We start from the raw sequence: 20,808 nt of genomic DNA, 5'->3' as shown, positions 1-20,808 counted from the left end.
TGCACATTGACAGTGCGCTCTCGCGCTGACTCAGATCTCGCCGACTCTCACACTGTCAGAATATCCGGCAGTAGAAGCCCCCGCAGGTGGTCTCTGCACACTGGGTATTTTCACAATGCACACTGACAGTGCGATCTATTGCCGGCTCATTACTACTGATCTGAGAGAGCGCACTGTCACTGTGCACTGAGAAGAACACTGCAGAGTGACAGCAATTGACAAGAATCCGTCGGAATTGACAGCTGATGCATGCGCAGTTAAAAAGGAAGTCACTGATGACACTTTGGTTCAAGAAGGGGACAGAAACTGCAGCAGTGCCCCCTGATGACAATTTGTTTGACTATCCCAGCATGCACTGGGTATTCTCAAACGAAGTGTCACCAAAGAGGAAGAAGAAAAAAAAAATAAAGCGGTTAGATAATGTAGTTAGAGAACAATAGGGAGTTTTTAATTAAAGTGTATTAGAAAATAGATGAGATTATGGCATCAAATAGATACGGATTTAGGATTAAAATTAGTTTGTGTTTAGGACCATCCCTTTAAGGAGTTCTTCTATGATGGTGAAGACGACTTGGGGCTTCTAAAAAGCCAAACACAAGTCAGACAAGAGAAAATCTGGACAGGACCCAACACCACAAAGAACCAATATATCGACGACATTCGGTGCCGTCCACATTATTGGAGAAACAGAAAAAGGGAACATCTAATATCCGTGCAGGAGAGAAGGAGGATTCAGACCCTGCAGATAAAGGTGGCGCCATCGTCCTCCCGAATACAACGGACAGACAGCTGACGGATCTACAGCGCGCCACCAAACTGGGCGAGGACCCAACTCCAAAATATACGAGGGAGCTGAGATGGGTAATCAGACGCCGGGGTGCGATCCCACAAACCTTCTGGACTTTGTGCCTCGGAGAGGAATTCTCTTTCTGCTTCCCAGATTCATAAGCGGCAACCGAGGGAAGACGATCATCTCCGGGGAGGGAACACTCACAAAATCTCAGGATGAGTGGAGAACATCCTTAAGAAAGGCAGCCGGCTATTTACACCACGGACATATTGTAAAAGCGATCTACAATAGGTCTCCTCCTCGAGGTGCCATCGTAGCCACTATGCACCTGGAATCCCTATACTCTGACACCCCACATGAAGATGGACGAGAGCCGCCTGCGGGTTTCCTAGTGGGATCCTTCTGAGTCTGTATGAAGAATCAGCAGATTTATCCTCACACAGAGCTTCTTCTCTTTCGGTGAGGAGCGTTATCTACAACACACTGGAACTGTAATGGGCAGCAAAATGGCACCCGAGTATGCCAACTGTTTGAGGGCTAAACTGAAAAATTATTTGTCTTTAGGAACCGGCGCAATCAAACCCTTGGCCTATTTCCGTTACATCGATGACATCTTAATAACCTGATGGGACCTCAGATGGAACAGCTGAACAGACCGGGGCGCAGATTCCCGAAGAGAAGCTCCCCCCGCGCGCAGACCGGGGACGCAGCTCCCCCCGTGCGCAGACCGGGACGCAGCTCCAGGACTATGAAAGTCGTCACATTAAAAGGCAACTTCACATCACAAGAACAGCGGAGGGTCTGGAATAAAAGCGTCAGTCTGTGATCCCAATGACTCACTACAAAACCGGAGGACTCTGCTCCAGAGACAGGAGGGCGTCAGGAGTCTGATCTTGGCTACGATTATGTGCACATAATCGTAGGAACCAATCAAATTCAAGCTTTCATCTTACAGAAGATTCTGAGAATACAAGCACCGATCCAATTGGCTACTATTATGTGCACTTGGCCATAGCAACCAATCAGATTCAAGCTTTCATCCTACAGAAGCCCCTGGGAGAATATAAGCAGCGATCCCATTGGCTGCGATGAGTAACGCGTCTGCAGACGAGCAGCCATGAAATAGAATTAGTTCCTTCCATCCAGTTGTGGAACTAGAAGTCCCAGCACCGCCCCGTCACCCCTGACAGCTCAGAACATTTCATTGACGGCGCAATCTTACCCCACTGTCTCTCAGTCGTGTGAAGGAGCCTGAAACTACCAGCAGCACCACCCGGACCTGGGCTCCGGAGACTCGCAATAAATGACCTGACGATTCCTCGGCAGCCAAGTCTCAAGGAGGCCGCCATCTTCCGCAGGTCCCTGACAGGGGCTGCCCGCCGCGCGCCTGACAGAAGATCACACAACGGCCGCCGTTCACAAAACGCGACCTGCTGCGGCTGAAACCGCGGCTTGTATCAACGGCAGAAAAACCTCAGACGATTTTAGTTAAAATTTGAGACAGATTTAAAAACACAAATCTGAGTTTCAAACACTAGAAGTGAAACGGTTACACCTCGCTGTATAAAAATATGTCTCCTTGTGATACAATGGAAGTCTACGGCCGGACGCCATTTTATTGTAGACCAAGTACGATCCTACACGATAGAATTGGCGGCGGAGGCTTCGGGGACAAATGAGGAGGGGAATGGCGGCGCCTCCAGTGTGAGGTCAGATCCTCAGTAGTCAGCAGTGAGTGACAGCACAGGAGCCCCGGAGCCGGGGATGTAACACCGAGCACGGGAGCCGCGCATTCCCGGAGCCATGTACTACTGCAACGGGGACGTGTGCAACCAGACGGACAACGCCAAGGTGCAGTACTGCCGCCTGCCTGTCACACGGGGTATTGTTACACCGCTGACTGCGACACACGGTTGCTGTATCCTGCGCCCGACCCGACTACGGCGACACCTCCATTGTAGTCCATACTTTGTCCATGATAGACACTTAAACATTTTGTTTTGCCGTTGTGTCCTGGGGAGCAACCAGTGAATGTTCCGATTTAGCTACGAATTTCCCCCCCAAAAAATGTTTTTGAAATTACATTAATTGGGAAACAGTAAAATGTGATGAACGGCGTCAAACTGCGTTATATCCAGAAAGGGGAGAAGAAACCTCTGTATACTCAGCTTTCCTCTGCAGTTCCCTGGTCTCCCTGCTCCTCTGCAGCTCCCCCTCTCTGCTCCTCTGCAGCTCCGCCTCCCTCTCCCTCTCTTTTGCTCTTTTTATCTCCCTTTCATTTACTCTTCCTTCCTTCTCTCCATATCTATCTGAGGCCTGTGATGGGCGTCACAGCATCACTTCGGAGGGCCGCACTTGTCCTGATGTGCTTTGTACCCGTACGTGACCTCGTGAAGCCAATCACCGGCCTCAGACAGACCTCACAACGGGAAAGAGGAAAGATCGACGTGAAGGACTGAGGAGCATTTAATGAGCGGGTGCAAGGGCCATTGTGAAGGGAGGGGGAAGAGGTGAGCTGTGACATCGCCTGTTGTGACTCTTTGGATCCTGTATTATCAGCTGTGTAGAGGTGTCACCTGTCATTGTAATCCTGCCTCTGCTGATAATGAGACTTCTAAAAGCTCTTTCTGAAAGGACAGGAAGTATGAGCCTAAAAAAGACCCAGTGGCCAGTGAAAGAATTGCTCATGTACTAATTTTTTTTTTTTATTATTATTTTTGGCAAAGATTTTGATATGAAAAAAAAATGACAAAAATAATTAAAAAGACAAGTAACAAAAGAAACTTGTCACAAGAGTCAATGTCCTCCCCTTTATAGCTCATGCAGATGTCCGAGCACGGCCCACAATGCACTGATGGTCCGCGGGTCTCAAGGCCTGCGCTCGACAGTCTCATAGGCATATATGCAGCTGTCACGATTGGGTCGACAGACCCCCGGACTGTCAGTGCATTGTGGGTCGTGCTCGGCCTGAGGTTCACAGATGAGCCTTAATTGAACAGCTAGAGTCGTCTCCAAAAAGTCCACGATCTGCAGACTACTGTTTCTGGCTTCCCCCATCAGTGCAGAGCAAGCGGACCAGCTGCTTTCTTCCAGCTGAAGGAAATCTAATTTACATGTACTTCTCCCAGGAGCAAGCTCGGACTGGGGCACCAGGACACCGGAGAATTCTCCAGTGGGCCTCTGTCCTCGGCAGGACTCACAGGGCCCGCTGATTAACATGGCCGCCGGTGCACCTGCATCGGGCCTAGAGGTGCAGGGGGGCCATTGCAGTGCGGTTGATAAGAGCAATCTGGCCTGAATCTCCGGGGAGCTGATGGCCAGATTTTCCTCATCGTGTGCGACGGGCAGGGAGCGATCCCTCCAGGAGAAGGTGGGGGGGGGGGATGATGATAGTGGAGAAGGTGTGTGTAGGGGGGATGAAGATGATGGTGGGGGAAGAGATGATGATGGAGGAGGTGGGGGGGAGATGATGATGGAGGAGGAGGAGGTGGGGGGGAGAGATGATGATGATGATGGAGGAGGAGGTGGGGGGGAGAGATGATGATGATGGAGGAGGAGGTGGGGGGGAGAGATGATGATGATGATGGAGGAGGAGGTGGGGGGGAGAGATGATGATGGAGGAGGAGGTGGGGGGAGAGATGATGGAGGAGGTGGGGGGAGAGATGATGATGGAGGAGGTGGGGGGAGAGATGATGATGGAGGAGGTGGGGGGAGAGATGATGATGGAGGAGGTGGGGGGAGAGATGATGAAGGAGGTGGGGGGAGAGATGATGAAGGAGCTGGGGGGAGAGATGATGATGATGGGGAGAGATGATGATGATGGGGGAGAGATGATGATGATGGGGGAGAGATGATGATGATGAAGAAGGTGGGGAGAGAGATGATGAAGGAGGTGGGGGGAGAGATGATGAAGGAGGTGGGGGGAGAGATGATGGAGGTGGGGGGTGAGATGATGATGGAGGAGGTGGGGGGTGAGATGATGATGGAGGAGGTGGGGGGTGAGATGATGATGGACGAGCTGGGGGGGAGAGATGATGAAGGAGGTGGGGGGAGAGATGATGAAGGAGGTGGGGGGAGAGATGATGAAGGAGGTGGGGGGAGAGATGATGATGGAGGAGGTGGGGGGAGAGATGATGGAGGAGGTGGGGGGAGAGATGGAGGAGGTGGGGGGAGAGATGATGATGGAGGAGGTGGGGGGAGAGATGATGATGGAGGAGGTTGGGGGAGACATGATGATGGAGGAGGTGGGGGGAGACATGATGATGGAGGAGATGGGGGGAGACATGATGATGGAGGAGGTGGGGGGAGACATGATGATGGAGGAGGTGGGGGGAGACATGATGATGGAGGAGGTGGGGGGAGAGATGATGGAGGAGGTGGGGGGGAGAGATGATGGAGGAGGTGGGGGGAGAGATGATGGAGGAGGTGGGGGGAGAGATGATGATGGAGGAGGTGGGGGGAGAGATGATGATGGAGGAGGTGGGGGAGAGATGATGATGGAGGAGGTGGGGGGAGAGATGATGATGATGGAGGAGGTGGGGGAGAGATGATGATGATGGAGGAGGTGGGGGAGAGATGATGATGATGGAGGAGGTGGGGGAGAGATGATGATGGAGGAGGTGGGGGGGAGAGATGATGGAGGAGGTGGGGGGAGAGATGATGATGGAGGAGGAGGTGGGGGGGAGAGATGATGATGATGGAGGAGGAGGTGGGGGGAGAGATGATGATGGAGGAGGTGGGGGGAGAGATGATGATGGAGGAGGTGGGGGAGAGATGATGATGGAGGAGGTGGGGGAGAGATGATGATGGAGGAGGTGGGGGGAGAGATGATGAAGGAGCTGGGGGGAGAGATGATGATGAAGGAGCTGGGGGGAGAGATGATGATGGAGCAGCTGGGGGGAGAGATGATGATGATGGGGGAGAGATGATGATGATGGGGGAGAGATGATGATGAAGAAGGTGGGGAGAGAGATGATGAAGGAGGTGGGGGGAGAGATGATGAAGGAGGTGGGGGGAGAGATGATGAAGGAGGTGGGGGGAGAGATGATGAAGGAGGTGGGGGGTGAGATGATGATGGAGGAGGTGGGGGGTGAGATGATGATGGACGAGCTGGGGGGGAGAGGTGATGAAGGAGGTGGGGGGAGAGATGAAGGAGGTGGGGGGAGAGATGATGATGGAGGAGGTGGGGGGAGAGATGATGATGATGAAGGAGGTGGGGGGAGAGATGATGATGGAGGAGGTGGGGGGAGAGATGATGATGGAGGAGGTGGGGGGAGAGATGATGGAGGTGGTGGGGAGAGATGATGATGGAGGAGGTGGGGGGGAGAGATGATGATGATGGAGGAGGTGGGGGAGAGATGATGATGGAGGAGGTGGGGGAGAGATGATGATGGAGGAGGTGGGGGAGAGATGATGGAGGAGGTGGGGGGGAGAGATGATGATGATGGTGGAGGTGGGGGGGAGAGATGATGATGGTGGAGGTGGGGGGGAGAGATGATGATGGAGGAGGTGGGGGGAGAGATGATGATGATGGAGCAGCTGGGGGGAGAGATGATGATGGGGGAGAGATGATGATGATGGAGGAGCTGGGGGAGAGATGATGATGATGATGGAGAAGCTGGGGGTAAGAGATGATGATGGAGGAGCTGGGGGAGAGATGATGAAGGAGGTGGGGGGAGAGATGATGATGAAGGAGGTGGGGGGAGAGATGATGGGGGAGGTGGGGGAGAGATGATGATGGAGGAGGTGGGGGGAGAGATGATGGAGGAGGTGGGGGGAGAGATGATGGAGGAGGTGGGGGGAGAGATGATGATGATGATGGAGGTGGGGGAGAGATGATGATGATGGAGGTGGGGGAGAGATGATGGAGGAGGTGGGGGGAGAGATGATGGAGGAGGTGGGGGGAGAGATGATGGAGGTGGGGGGAGAGATGATGGAGGAGGTGAGGAGAGATGATGATGGAGGAGGTGAGGAGAGATGATGATGGAGGAGGTGAGGAGAGATGATGATGGAGGTGGGGGGAGAGATGATGATGGAGGAGCTGGGGGGAGAGATGATAATGGAGGAGCTGGGGGGAGAGATAATGATGGAGGAGGTGGGGGAGAGATGATGAAGTAGGTGGGGGGAGAGATGATGAAGTAGGTGGGGGGAGAGATGATGAAGGAGGTGGGGGGAGAGATGATGGAGGAGGTGGGGAGAGATGATGGAGGAGGTGGGGGGAGAGATGATGATGGAGCAGCTGGGGGTAGAGATGATGATGGGGGAGAGATGATGATGATGGAGGAGCTGGGAGGAGAGATGATGGAGGAGCTGGGGGGAGAGATGATGGAGGAGCTGGGGGGAGAGATGATGGAGGAGCTGGGGGTAGAGATGATGATGAAGGAGGTGGGGGGAGAGATGATGATGAAGGAGGTGGGGGGAGAGATGATGATGAAGGAGGTGGGGGGAGAGATGATGATGAAGGAGGTGGGGGGAGAGATGATGATGGAGGAGGTGGGGGGAGAGATGATGATGGAGGAGGTGGGGGAAGAGATGATGGAGGAGGTGGGGGGAGAGATGATGATGATGGAGGAGGTGGGGGGAGAAATGATGATGGAGAAGGTGGGGGGAGAGATGATGGAGGAGGTGGGGGGTGAGATGATGATGGAGGAGGTGGGGGGAGAGATGATGATGATGGAGGTGGGGGGAGAGATGATGGAGGAGGTGTGGGGAGACATGATGATGGAGGAGCTGGGGGGAGAGATGATGATGATGAAGGAGCTGGGGGGAGAGATGATGATGGAGCAGCTGGGGGGAGAGATGATGATGATGGGGGAGAGATAATGATGGAGGAGCTGGGGGAGAGATGATGATGGAGGAGCTGGGGGGAGAGATGATGATGATGGAGGAGCTGGGGGGAGAGATGATGATGGAGGAGCTGCGGGGAGAGATGATGATGATGGAGGAGCTGGGGGTAGAGATGATGATGGAGGAGCTGGGGGAGGGATGATGAAGTTGGTGGGGGGAGAGATGATGATGAAGGAGGTGGGGGGAGAGATGATGATTGAGGAGGTGGGGGGAGAGATGATGGAGGAGGTGGGGGTAGAGATGGAGGAGGAGGTGGGGGGAGAGATGATGATGGAGGAGGTGGGGAGAGAGATGATGATGGAGGAGGTGGGGAGAGAGATGATGGAGGAGGTGGGGAGAGAGATGATGATGGAGGAGGTGGGGAGAGAGATGATGATGGAGGAGGTGGGGAGAGAGATGATGATGGAGGAGGTGGGGAGAGAGATGATGATGGAGGAGGTGGGGAGAGAGATGATGATGGAGGAGGTGGGGAGAGAGATGATGGAGGAGGTGGGTAGGAGATGATGATGATGGAGGAGGTGGGGGGAGAGATGATGATGGAGGAGGTGGGGGGAGAGATGATGATGGAGGAGGTGGGGGGAGAGATGATGATGGAGGAGGTGGGGGGAGAGATGATGAACGAGGTGGGGGGAGAGATGATGATGAAGGATGAGGTGGGGGGAGAGATGATGATGAAGGAGGTGGGGGGAGAGATGATGGAGGAGGTGGGGGGAGAGAGGATGATGGAGGAGCTGGGGGGAGAGATGATGAAGGAGCTGGGGGGAGAGATGATGATGATGATGGGGAGAGATGATGATGATGGAGCTGGGGTGAGAGATGATTATGATGATGGAGGAGCTGGGGTGAGAGATGATGGAGGATCTGGTGGGGGAGAGATGATGATGGAGGAGGTGGGGGGGAGATGATGATGATGGAGGAGGTGGGGGGGAGATGATGATGGAGGAGGTGGGGGAGAGATGATTATGGAGGAGGTGGGGCGAGAGATGATTATGGAGGAGGTGGGGGGAGAGATGATGGAGGAGGTGGGGGGAGAGATGATGGAGGAGGTGGGGAGAGATGATGGAGGAGGTGGGGGAGAGATGATGATCATGGAGGAGGTGGGGGGAGAGATGATGATTATGGAGAAGCTGGGGGGAGAGATGATGATGATGAAGGAGCTGGGGGGAGAGATGATGATGATGGAGGAGCTGGGGGGAGTGATGTAGATGATGGAGTAGCTGGGGGGAGAGATGATGATGAAGGAGGTGGGGGGAGAGATGATGAAGGAGGTGGGGGGAGAGATGATGATGAAGGAGGTGGGGGGAGAGATGATGATGGAGGAGGTGGGGGGAGAGATGATGATGGAGGAGGTGGGGGGAGACATGATGATGGAGGAGGTGGGGGGAGACATGATGATGGAGGAGGTGGGGGGAGACATGATGATGGAGGAGGTGGGGGGAGAGATGATGGAGGTGGGGGGAGAGATGATGATGATGGAGGAGGTGGGGGAGAGATGATGATGGAGGAGGTGGGGGGAGAGATGATGATGGAGGAGGTGGGGGGAGAGATGATGATGATGATGGAGGAGGTGGGGGAGAGATGATGGAGGAGGTGGGGAGAGATGATGGAGGAGGTGGGGGGGAGAGATGATGGAGGAGGTGGGGGGGAGAGATGATGATGGAGGAGGTGGGGGGGAGAGATGATGATGGTGGAGGTGGGGGGAGAGATGATGATGGAGGAGGTGGGGGGAGAGATGATGATGGAGGAGGTGGGGGGAGAGATGATGATGGAGGAGGTGGGGGGAGAGATGATGGAGGAGGTAGGGGGAGAGATGATGGAGGAGGTGGTGGGGAGAGATGATGATGGAGGAGGTGGGGGAGAGATGATGATGGAGGAGGTGGGGGGAGAGATGATGATGGAGGAGCTAGGGGGAGGATGATGATGATGGAGCAGCTGGGGGAGAGATGATGATGGGGGAGAGATGATGATGATGGAGAAGCTGGGGGTAAGAGATGATGATGGAGGAGCTGGGGGAGAGATGATGAAGGAGGTGGGGGGAGAGATGATGATGATGAAGGAGGTGGGGGGAGAGATGATGGGGGAGGTGGGGGGAGAGATGATGATGGGGGAGGTGGGGGGAGAGATGATGATGGAGGAGGTGGGGGGAGAGATGATGGAGGAGGTGGGGGGAGCGATGATGGAGGAGGTGGGGGGAGCGATGATGGAGGAGGTGGGGGGAGAGATGATGGAGGAGGTGGGGGGAGAGATGATGATGATGGAGGTGGGGGAGAGATGATGGAGGAGGTGGGGGAGAGATGATGATGGAGGAGGTGGGGGGAGAGATGATGATGGAGGAGGTGGGGGGAGAGATGATGATGGAGGAGGTGGGGGGAGAGATGATGATGGAGGAGGTGGGGGGAGAGATGATGATGGAGGAGGTGGGGGGAGAGATGATGGAGGAGGTGGGGGGAGAGATGATGATGGAGGAGGTGAGGAGAGATGATGGAGGAGGTGAGGAGAGATGATGATGGAGGTGGGGGGAGAGATGATGAAGGAGCTGGGGGGAGAGATGATGATGGAGGAGCTGGGGGGAGAGATGATGATGGAGGAGCTGGGGGGAGAGATGATGATGGAGGAGCTGGGGGGAGAGATGATGATGGAGGAGCTGAGGGGAGAGATGATGAAGTAGGTGGGGGGAGAGATGATGATGAAGTAGGTGGGGGGAGAGCTGATGGAGGAGGTGGGGAGAGATGATGATGGAGGAGGTGGGGGGAGAGATGATGATGATGGAGCAGCTGGGGGTAGAGATGATGATGATGGGGGAGAGATGATGATGATGGAGGAGCTGGGAGGAGAGATTATGGAGGAGCTGGGGGGAGAGATTATGGAGGAGCTGGGGGGAGAGATGATGGAGGAGCTGGGGGGAGAGATGATGGAGGAGCTGGGGGGAGAGATGATGGAGGAGCTGGGGGGAGAGATGATGATGATGAAGGAGGTGGGGGGAGAGATGAAGATGAAGGAGGTGGGGGGAGAGATGATGATGAAGGAGGTGGGGGGAGAGATGATGGAGGAGGTGGAGGGAGAGATGATGGAGGAGGTGGGGGGAGAGATGATGGAGGAGGTAGGGGAAGAGATGATGGAGGAGGTGGGGGGAGAGATGATGATGGAGGAGGTGGGGGGAGAAATGATGATGTAGAAGGTGGGGGGAGAGATGATGATGATGGAGGAGGTGGGGAGAGATGATGGAGGAGGTGGGGGGAAGTGATGATGGAGGAGGTGAGGGGAGAGACGATGAAGGAGGTGGGGGCAGAGATGATGATGAAGGAGGTGGGGGGAGAGATGATGAGGGAGTTGGGGGGAGAGATGATGATGAAGGAGTTGGGAGAGATGATGGAGTTGGGAGAGATGATGATGGAGGAGGTGGGGGAGAGATGATGATGGAGGAGGTGGGGGGAGAGATGATGATGGAGGAGGTGGGGGGAGAGATGATGATGGAGGAGGTGGGGGGAGAGATGATGGAGGAGGTGGGGGGAGAGATGATGGAGGAGGTGGGGGAGAGATGATGATGGAGGAGGTGGGGGGGAGAGATGATGATGATGGAGGAGGTGGGGGGGAGAGATGGTGATGATGGAGGAGGTGGGGGGAGAGATGGTGATGATGGAGGAGGTGGGGGGGAGAGATGATGATGACGGAAGAGGTGGGGGGGAGAGATGATGTTGATGGAGGAGGTGGGGGGGGAGATGATGGAGGAGGTGGGGGGGAGATGATGATGGAGGAGGTGGGGGGAGAGATGATGGAGGAGGTGGGGGAGAGATGATGATTGAGGAGGTGGGGAGAGATGATGATGGAGGAGCTGGGGGGAGAGATGATGATGGAGGAGCTGGTGGGAGAGATGATGATGAAGGAGCTGGTGGGAGAGATGATGATGATGAAGGAGGTGGGGGGAGAGATGATGATGTAGGAGGTGGGGGGAGAGATGATGATGGAGGAGGTGGGGGGAGAGATGATGATGGAGGAGGTGGGGGGGAGAGGATGGAGGAGGTAGGGGGAGAGATGATGATGATGATGAAGGAGGTGGGGGGAGAGATGATGATGGAGGAGGTGGGGGGAGAGATGATGGAGGAGGTGGGGGGTGAGATGATGATGGAGGAGGTGGGGGGAGAGATGATGATGGAGGTGGGGGGAGAGATGATGGAGGAGGTGTGGGGAGAGATGATGATGGAGGAGCTGGGGGGAGAGATGATGATGATGAAGGAGCTGGGTGGAGAGATGATGATGGAGCAGCTGGGGGGAGAGATGATGATGATGGGGGAGAGATGATGATGATGGAGGAGCTGGGGGGAGAGATGATGATGGAGGAGCTGGGGGGAGAGATGATGATGATGGAGGAGCTGGGGGGAGAGATGATGATGGAGGAGCTGCGGGGAGAGATGATGATGATGGGGGAGAGATGATGATGATGGAGGAGCTGGGGGTAGAGATGATGATGGAGGAGCTGGGGGAGAGATGATGAAGTTGGTGGGGGGAGAGATGATGATGAAGGAGGTGGGAGAGATGATGATGAAGGAGGTGGGGGGAGAGATGATGATGGAGGAGGTGGGGGAGAGATGATTGAGGAGGTGGGGGGAGAGATGATGGAGGAGGTGGGGGGAGAGATGGAGGAGGAGGTGGGGGGAGAGATGATGATGGAGGAGGTGGGGAGAGAGATGATGATGGAGGAGGTGGGGAGAGAGATGATGATGGAGGAGGTGGGGAGAGATGATGATGGAGGAGGTGGGGAGAGAGATGATGGAGGAGGTGGGGGAGAGATGATGATGGAGGAGGTGGGGAGAGAGATGATGATGGAGGAGGTGGGTAGGAGATGATGATGATGGAGGAAGTGGGGGGAGAGATGATGATGGAGGACGTGGGGGGAGAGATGATGATGGAGGAGGTGGGGGGAGAGATGATGATGGAGGAGGTGGGGGGAGAGATGATGAACGAGGTGGGGGGAGAGATGATGATGATGAAGGATGAGGTGGGGGGAGAGATGATGATGAAGGATGAGGTGGGGGGAGAGATGATGATGAAGGAGGTGGGGGGAGAGATGATGATGATGAAGGAGGTGGGGGGAGAGATGATGAAGGAGGTGGGGGGAGAGATGATGGAGGAGGTGGGGGGAGAGATGATGGAGGAGGTGGGAGAGATGATGGAGGAGGTGGGGGGAGAGAGGATGGAGGAGGTGGGGGGAGAGAGGATGAAGGAGCTGGGGGGAGAGATGATGATGGAGCAGCTGGGGGGAGAGATGATGATGACGATGGGGGAGAGATGATGATGATGGAGCTGGGGTGAGAGATGATTATGATGATGGAGGAGCTGGGGTGAGAGATGATGGAGGATCTGGTGGGGGAGAGATGATGATGGAGGAGGTGGGGGGGAGATGATGATGATGGAGGAGGTGGGAGGAGAGATGATTATGGAGGAGGTGGGGCGAGAGATGATTATGGAGGAGGTGGGGGGAGAGATGATGGAGGAGGTGGGGGGAGAGATGATGGAGGAGGTGGGGGGAGAGATGATGATGAAGGAGGTGGGGGGAGAGATGATGATGATGAAGGAGGTGGGGGGAGAGATGATGAAGGAGGTGGGGGGAGAGATGATGGAGGAGGTGGGGGGAGAGATGATGATGGAGGAGGTGGGGGGAGAGATGATGGAGGAGGTGGGGGGAGAGAGGATGATGATGGAGGAGCTGGGGGGAGAGATGATGAAGGAGCTGGGGGGAGAGATGATGATGGAGCAGCTGGGGGGAGAGATGATGATGATGATGGGGGAGAGATGATGATGATGGAGCTGGGGTGAGAGATGATTATGATGATGGAGGAGCTGGGGTGAGAGATGATGGAGGATCTGGTGGGGGAGAGATGATGATGGAGGAGGTGGGGGGGAGATGATGATGGAGGAGGTGGGGGGGAGATGATGGTGATGGAGGAGGTGGGAGGAGAGATGATTATGGAGGAGGTGGGGCGAGAGATGATTATGGAGGAGGTGGGGGGAGAGATGATGGAGGAGGTGGGGGGAGAGATGATGGAGGAGGTGGGGGGAGAGATGATGATCATGGAGGAGGTGGGGGGAGAGATGATGATTATGGAGAAGCTGGGGGGAGAGATGATGATGATGAAGGAGCTGGGGGGAGAGATGATGATGATGAAGGAGCTGGGGGGAGAGATGATGATGATGGAGGAGCTGGGGGGAGAGATGATGATGATGGAGGAGCTGGGGGGAGAGATGATGATGATGGAGGAGCTGGGGGGAGAGATGATGATGAAGGAGGTGGGGGGAGAGATGATGATGAAGGAGGTGGGGGGAGAGATGATGATGAAGGAGGTGGGGGGAGAGATGATGATGAAGGAGGTGGGGGGAGAGATGATGATGAAGGAGGTGGGGGGAGAGATGATGAAGGAGGTGGGGGGAGAGATGATGGAGGAGGTGGGTGAGAGATGATGGAGAAGTTGGTTATAGAGATGATGGAGGAGGTGGGTGGAGAGATGATGATGGAGGAGGTGGGTGGAGAGATGATGATGGAGGAGGTGGGTGGAGAGATGATGATGGAGGAGGTGGGGGGATAGATGATTATGGAGGAGGTGGGGGCAGAGATGATTATGGAGGAGGTGGGGGCAGAGATGATGATGGAGGAGGTGGGGGCAGAGATGATGATGGAGGAGTTGGGGGAGAGATGATGGAGGAGGTGGGGGGAGAGATGATGGAGGAGGTGGGGGGAGAGATGATGGAGGAGGTGGGGGGAGAGATGATGATGATGGAGGAGGTGGGGGGAGAGATGATGATGGAGGAGCTGGGGGGAGAGATGATGATGATGGAGCAGCTGGGGGGAGAGATGATGATGAAGGAGCTGCGGAGAGATGATGATGGAGGAGCTGGGGGGAGAGATGATGATGGAGGAGCTGGGGGTAGAGATGATGATGGAGGAGCTGGGGGGAGATGCTGAACGAGGTGGGGGGAGAGATGCTGAACGAGGTGGGGGGAGAGATGATGATGGAGGTGGGGGGAGAGATGATGATGGAGGAGGTGGGGGGAGAGATGATGGAGGAGTTGGTTATAGTGATGATGGAGGAAGTGGGTGGAGAGATGATGATGGAGGAGGTGGGTGGAGAGATGATGATGGAGGAGGTGGGGGGAGAGATGATGGAGGAGGTGGGAGGAGAGATGATGATGGAGGAGGTGGGGGGAGAGATGATGATGGAGGAGGTGGGGGGAGAGATGATGATGATGGGGGAGAGATGATGATGAAGGAGCTGGGGGAGATATTATGATGATGATGGAAGAGCTGGGGGTAGGGATGATGATGGAGGAGCTGGGGGAGAGATGATGATGAAGGAGGTGGGGGGAGAGATGATGATGGAGGAGGTGGTGGGAGAGATGATGATGGAGGAGGTGGGGGGAGAGATGATGGAGGAGGCGGGGGGAGAGATGATGATGATGAAGGAGGTGGGGGGAGAGATGATGATGGAGGAGGTGGGGGGAGAGATGATGGAGGAGGTTGGGGGAGAGATGATGGAGGAGGTTGGGGGAGAGATGATGGAGGAGGTTGGGGGAGAGATGATGATGGAGTAGGTGGGGGGAGAGATGATGATGGAGGAGGTGGGGGGAGAGATTATGGAGGAGGTGGGGGGAGAGATGATGGAGGAGGTGGGGGGAGAGATGATGGAGGAGGTGGGGGGGAGAGATGATGATGATGGAGGAGGTGGGGGGAGAGATGATGGAGGAGGTGGGGGGAGAGATGATGATGGAGGAGGGGGGAGAGATGATGATGGAGGAGGTGGGGGGAGAGATGATGATGGAGGAGGGGGGAGAGATGATGATGATGGAGGAGTTGGGGGGAGAGATAATGATGGAGGAGGTGGGGGGAGAGATGATGGAGGAGGTGGGGGGAGAGAAGATGATGGAGGAGGAGCTGGGGGGAGAGATGATGAATGAGGTGGGGGGAGAGATGATGAAGGAGGTGGGGGGAGAGATGATGAAGGAGGTGGGGGGAGAGATGATAATGGAGGAGGTGGGGGGAGAGATGATAATGGAGGAGGTGGGGGGAGAGATGATGATGGAGGAGGTGGGGGGAGAGATGATGATGGAGGAGGTGGGGAGAGAGATGATAATGGAGGAGGTGGGGGGAGAGATGATGATGGAGGAGGTGGGGGAGAGATGATGGAGGAGGTGGGGTGAGAGATGATGGAGGAGGTGGGGGGAGAGATGATGATGATGATGGAGGAGCTGGGGGGAGGGATGATGATTGTGAAGGAGCTGGGGGGAGAGATGATGATGATGGAGTAGCTGGGGGAAGAGATGATAATGATGATGGGGGAGAGATGATGATGAAGGAGCTGGGGGAGAGATGATGATGGAGGAGCTGGGGGGAGAGATGATGATGGAGGAGCTGGGGGTAGAGATGATGGAGGAGCTGGGGGGAGAGATGATGATGGAGGTGGGGGGAGAGATGATGATGATGAAGGAGGTGGGGGGAGAGATGATGGAGGAGGTGGGGGGAGAGATGATGGAGGAGGTGGGGAGAGAGATGATGGAGGAGGTGGGTGGAGAGATGATGGAGGAGGTGGGTGGAGAGATGATGGAGGAGGTGGGTGGAGAGATGATGATGGAGGAGGTGGGTGGAGAGATGATGATGGAGGAGGTGGGGGGAGAGATGATGGAGGAGGTGGGGGGAGAGATGATGATGGAGGAGGTGGGGGGAGAGATGATGATGGAGGAGGTGGGGGGAGAGATGATGATGGAGGAGGTGGGGGGAGAGATGATAATGATGATGGGGGAGAGATGATGATGAAGGAGCTGGGGGAGAGATAATGGAGGAGCTGGGGGGAGAGATGATGATGATGGAGGAGGTGGGGGTAGAGATGATGATGAATGAGGTGGGGGGAGAGATGATGATGAAGGAGGTGGGGGGAGAGATAATGATAATGGAGGAGGTGGGGGGAGAGATGATGGAAGAGGTGGGGGAGAGATGATGATGGAGGAGGTGGGGGGAGAGATGATGATGGAGGAGGTGGGGGGAGAGATGATGATGGGGGAGGTGGGGGGAGAGATGATGGAGGAGGAGCTGGGGGGAGAGATGATGATGGAGGAGGTGGGGGGAGATGATGATGGAGGTGGTGGGGGAAGAGATGATGGGGGAGAGATGATGATGGAGGAGCTGGGGGAGAGATGGTGATGATGGAGGAGCTGGGGGGAGAGATGATGAAGGAGGTGGGGGGAGAGATGATGATGATGGAGGAGGTAGTGGGAGAGATGAAGGAGGAGGTGCGTGGAGAGATGATGATGGAGGAGGTGGGGGAGAGATGATGATGGAGGAGGTGGGAGGAGAGATGATGATGATGGAGGAGGTGGGGGGAGAGATGATGGAGGAGGTGGGGGGAGAGATGATGGAGGAGGTGGGGGGAGAGATGATGGAGGAGGTGGAGGGGGAGAGATGATGATGGGGGAGATATGTCAGTGATGGAGAATTATTTGGACACTATATGCTGTTAATATCTGGTCTGGTCACTGTGTTGTGGTATTTGTCATTTGTATGTGGTACTATTCGGTCATTATGTGGTGGTAATATGTGGTCTGGTCATGGGTGTCACTGTATTTCTCCCTTGTATGTAGTATTATTCGGTCCCTATGTGGTGGTAATATGTCGTCTGGTCACGGGTGTCACTGTATTTCTCCCTTTTTTGTAGTATTATTCGGTCTCTATGTGATGGTAATATGTTGTCTGGTCACGGGTGTCACTATATTTCTCCTTTGTATGTAGTATTATATGGTCACTATGTGGTGGTAATATGTGGTCTGGTCATGGTGTGATGGTATTTCTCCCTTGTATGTAGTATTATTCGGTCACTATGTGGTGGTAATATGTTGTCTGGTCACGGGTGTTGCTATATTTCTCCCTTGTATGTAGTATTATTCGGTCTCTATGTGATCGTAATATGTCGTCTGGTCACGGTGTCACTGTATTTCTCCCTTGTATTTAGTATTATTCGGTCACTATGTGGTGGTAATATGTGGTCTGGTCACGGTGTGGTGATTTTTCTCCCTTTGTGTAGTATTATTCGGTCACTATGTGGTGGTAATATGTGGTCTGGTCACTGTGTGGTGGTATTTCTCCCTTGTATATAGTATTATTCGGTTACTATGTGGTGGTAATATGTGGTCTGGTCATGGTGTGGCAGTATTTCTCCCTTGTATGTGGTATTATTGGTGTTGGTACAGTGGATTGTGTTGTGTATGGCGGTCATTTATTTTCTCTGATATTAATTAGGAGAAGATTCTTTATTTCCATTAGTGATTAAATACTTGTGACAAGATGCACTTACAGGGGTTTTCCGGGGAAATCAAGTAATCACCTTTCCCACAGGTGATAAGTTATTGATTAGTGGGGGTCTGACTGCTGGGACCTGCACCGATTGGTAGAATGTGGAGCTTTTATCCCCATTAGACTGGAGCTGATGTGCGACTTGACCACTGATCCATTCATTCCCTCAGTGGCTGTTCTTGTTTTTTTTCTGGAAGCCCCCAAGAGAACGAATGAGGCTATGGTCAGACGTCCCACCTGCCGCTGCATTTTAAAATGGGGATAAGTGTCCTGACGGGGATAAAACTTCCTCATTCTTCCGATCGGTGCGGTTTCCAATGTTCGGACCCAAACGATCAATAAGTGATCACCGATCCTGTGGATCCGACTGATCGGTGATAACTTGTTTTAACCAAAGAACCTCTTTACTGCAAACTACCGTAATTATACATCCCAGTTATGGTGGCGCACAGTAGATGCAGGAGCCGCCTGTGATTTACAGCCGACGCTCCACTATAACGGGGATAACAGGTATTTGCATATAACTGAAGGGTGGGCCCCGAGGATCAATTCCTCCTGTGGGCCCCCGACACCCCAGTCCGACACTACCCAGGAGGCTTTGCATTTTCCAGCTTTGTCTTTGATTGTTTCTTGTAGGAGAAAGGACACCCGAGAAACCTGATCCCGGAGCTGTGCAGACAGTTCTACAACCTGGGCTGGGTGACGGGAACCGGAGGCGGCATCAGCATAAAATATGAGTAAGTTGTGAACTTCTCCCCATATTACCAGAAAGTCACTCTGACCATACATTACTGACTGTCTAATTTCTTACCATTCAGTGTGCGCAGCTCCTATGCAGAACTATGTGATTTCATTTCTTTTTAATCTTTTTTCTTTTATTGTTACTAGGGATGAAATATACATTGCACCCTCAGGAGTCCAAAAAGAAAGGATTCAGGTATGATAATTCCAGACCCAGTAAGGCCGATCCACAGCTCCGACTGATCATGGAGGGTCTGACCATCAGCAGTTTTCCAAATCGTATAAAACAACAAAATGCACAGTCCGCCAGAGAGCGATACAATTCTGGTTTCTTTGTGCTACCACTAGGGGGAGCTGTGTGTATACGGATTTATACAGCTGCCATTGAACACAATAATAACTCTGTCTTCGCTAGGCTCCCTCTAGTGGCGGTTGCTGGCGGTCACATTTTGCAATTCCCATCTTCATAAACAGGTATTGTCAGATAGTGCTTGTATGTACCAGCAATTTTCCATGAAGATTGAGGAACCTTTTAAGGCTAAGCCCAACCTAAAGGATTATTCATAGCTGATATATTATGATTATAAATGTTTTACCTTTTTAAAAAATAAAAATTATCATCCGTAAAAGTCCGATCTATGAAAATATAAAGTGACTTAACTAGTGATGAGCGAGCACTAAAATGCTCGGGTGCTCGAAGCTCGGGTCGAGCACATTGGAATACTCGGGTGCTCGACCCAAGCAACGAGCCCAATTTAAGTCTATGGGAAACGCGAGCATTTTTCTGTTGGTCCCCCCCCGGCGGTCTACAGAAGGTCAAAAATTGCCCAAATCGATGAGAACGGTGCTCAATTAAACGTCAGGCAGGCAGAATATATGGGCAGACAGGCAGGCAGGGTATATAGGAGGGTGCATGAAAAACATAGCAGGGCACTCAGAACACACTAGTGCCCTCCGATTTTCATGCACCCGTCTCTTTAACCACTTCGCACCAGAGCCTGTTTTTGCCTTCGTGACCGGGCCAATTTTTTCAATTCTGACCACTGTCACTTTATGAGGTAATTACTCTGGAACGCTTCAACGTATTCCCCTGATTCTGAGACTGTTTTTTCATGACATATTGTACTTCATGATAGTGGTAAAATTTCTTCCATATAACTTGCGTTTATTTGTGAAAAAATCGGAAATTTGGCGAAAATTTAGAAAATTTTGCAATTTTCAAACTTTGAATTTTCATGCCCTTAAATCAGAGAGATATGTCACACAAAATAGTTAATAAATAACATTTCCCACATGTCTACTTTACATCAGCACAATTTTGGAACCAAAATTTTTTTTTTGTTAGGGAGCTATAAGGGTTAAAAGTTGACCAGCGATTTCTCATTTTTCCAACAAAATTTACAAAAACATTTTTTTAGGGACCACATCATATTTGAAGTCACTTTGAGGGGTCTTTATGACAGAAAATACCCAAAAGTGACACCATTCTAAAAACTGCACCCCTCAAGGTGCTCAAAACCACATTCAAGAACTTTATTAACCCTTCAGGTGCTTCACAGGAATTTTTGGAATGTGGAAAAAAAAAATTAACATTTAACTTTTTTCACAAAAATGTTACTTTAGACCCAATTTTTTTTATTTTCACAGGGGTAACAGGAAAAAATGGACCCCAAATTTTTTTGTGCAATTTCTCTTGAGCGTGCTGATACCCCATATGTGAGGGAAAACCACTGTTTGGGCGCACTGCAGGGTTCGGAAGGGAAGGAGCGCCATTAGACTTTTTGAATGTAAAATTTGTCTGAATAATTAGCAGACGCCATGTTGCGTTTGGAGAGCTCCTGATGTGCCTAAACAGTGGAAACCCCCCACAAGTGACACCATTTTGGAAACTAGACCCCTTAGGGAACTTATCTAGATGTGTGGTGAGCACCTTGAACCCCAAGGTGCTTCACAGAAGTTTATAATATTGAGCTGTAAAAATAAAATTTTCACATTTTTCCCACAAAACCGTTTTTCATCCCTTAATTTTGCATTATCATAAGGGTAATAGGATAAATTGCACCATGAAATTTGTTGTGCAATTTCTCCTGAACACGCT

At 53.1% G+C, this 20,808-nt stretch overlaps 2 protein-coding genes across 2 annotated transcripts in view; one reads left to right on the top strand and one right to left on the bottom strand.

Moving 5' to 3' along the window:
• PDHX (pyruvate dehydrogenase complex component X) overlaps positions 1–2,198 on the bottom strand; it is a 61,361-nt gene extending 59,163 nt beyond the window's left edge. The window contains exon 1 of the mRNA XM_073658130.1: positions 2,013–2,198. Coding sequence (XP_073514231.1) covers positions 2,013–2,139 — 127 coding nt within the window. The 5' untranslated portion in view covers positions 2,140–2,198. The remainder of the gene's footprint in view (positions 1–2,012) is intronic.
• Positions 2,199–2,473: 275 nt separating this feature from the next.
• The window catches only part of APIP (APAF1 interacting protein), a 30,427-nt gene continuing 12,092 nt past the window's right edge, over positions 2,474–20,808 (top strand). Inside the window, exons 1-3 of the mRNA XM_073658131.1 lie at positions 2,474–2,641; positions 18,606–18,706; positions 18,858–18,906. Coding sequence (XP_073514232.1) covers positions 2,594–2,641; positions 18,606–18,706; positions 18,858–18,906 — 198 coding nt within the window. The 5' untranslated portion in view covers positions 2,474–2,593. The remainder of the gene's footprint in view (positions 2,642–18,605; positions 18,707–18,857; positions 18,907–20,808) is intronic.

This window comes from Phyllobates terribilis, unplaced genomic scaffold (assembly GCF_046119375.1).
Source record: "Phyllobates terribilis strain yellow unplaced genomic scaffold, ASM4611937v1 Scaffold_13__5_contigs__length_258822181, whole genome shotgun sequence".
Lineage (NCBI taxonomy): Eukaryota > Metazoa > Chordata > Amphibia > Anura > Dendrobatidae > Phyllobates > Phyllobates terribilis.
This window is presented reverse-complemented; position numbering and strand designations above follow the sequence as displayed.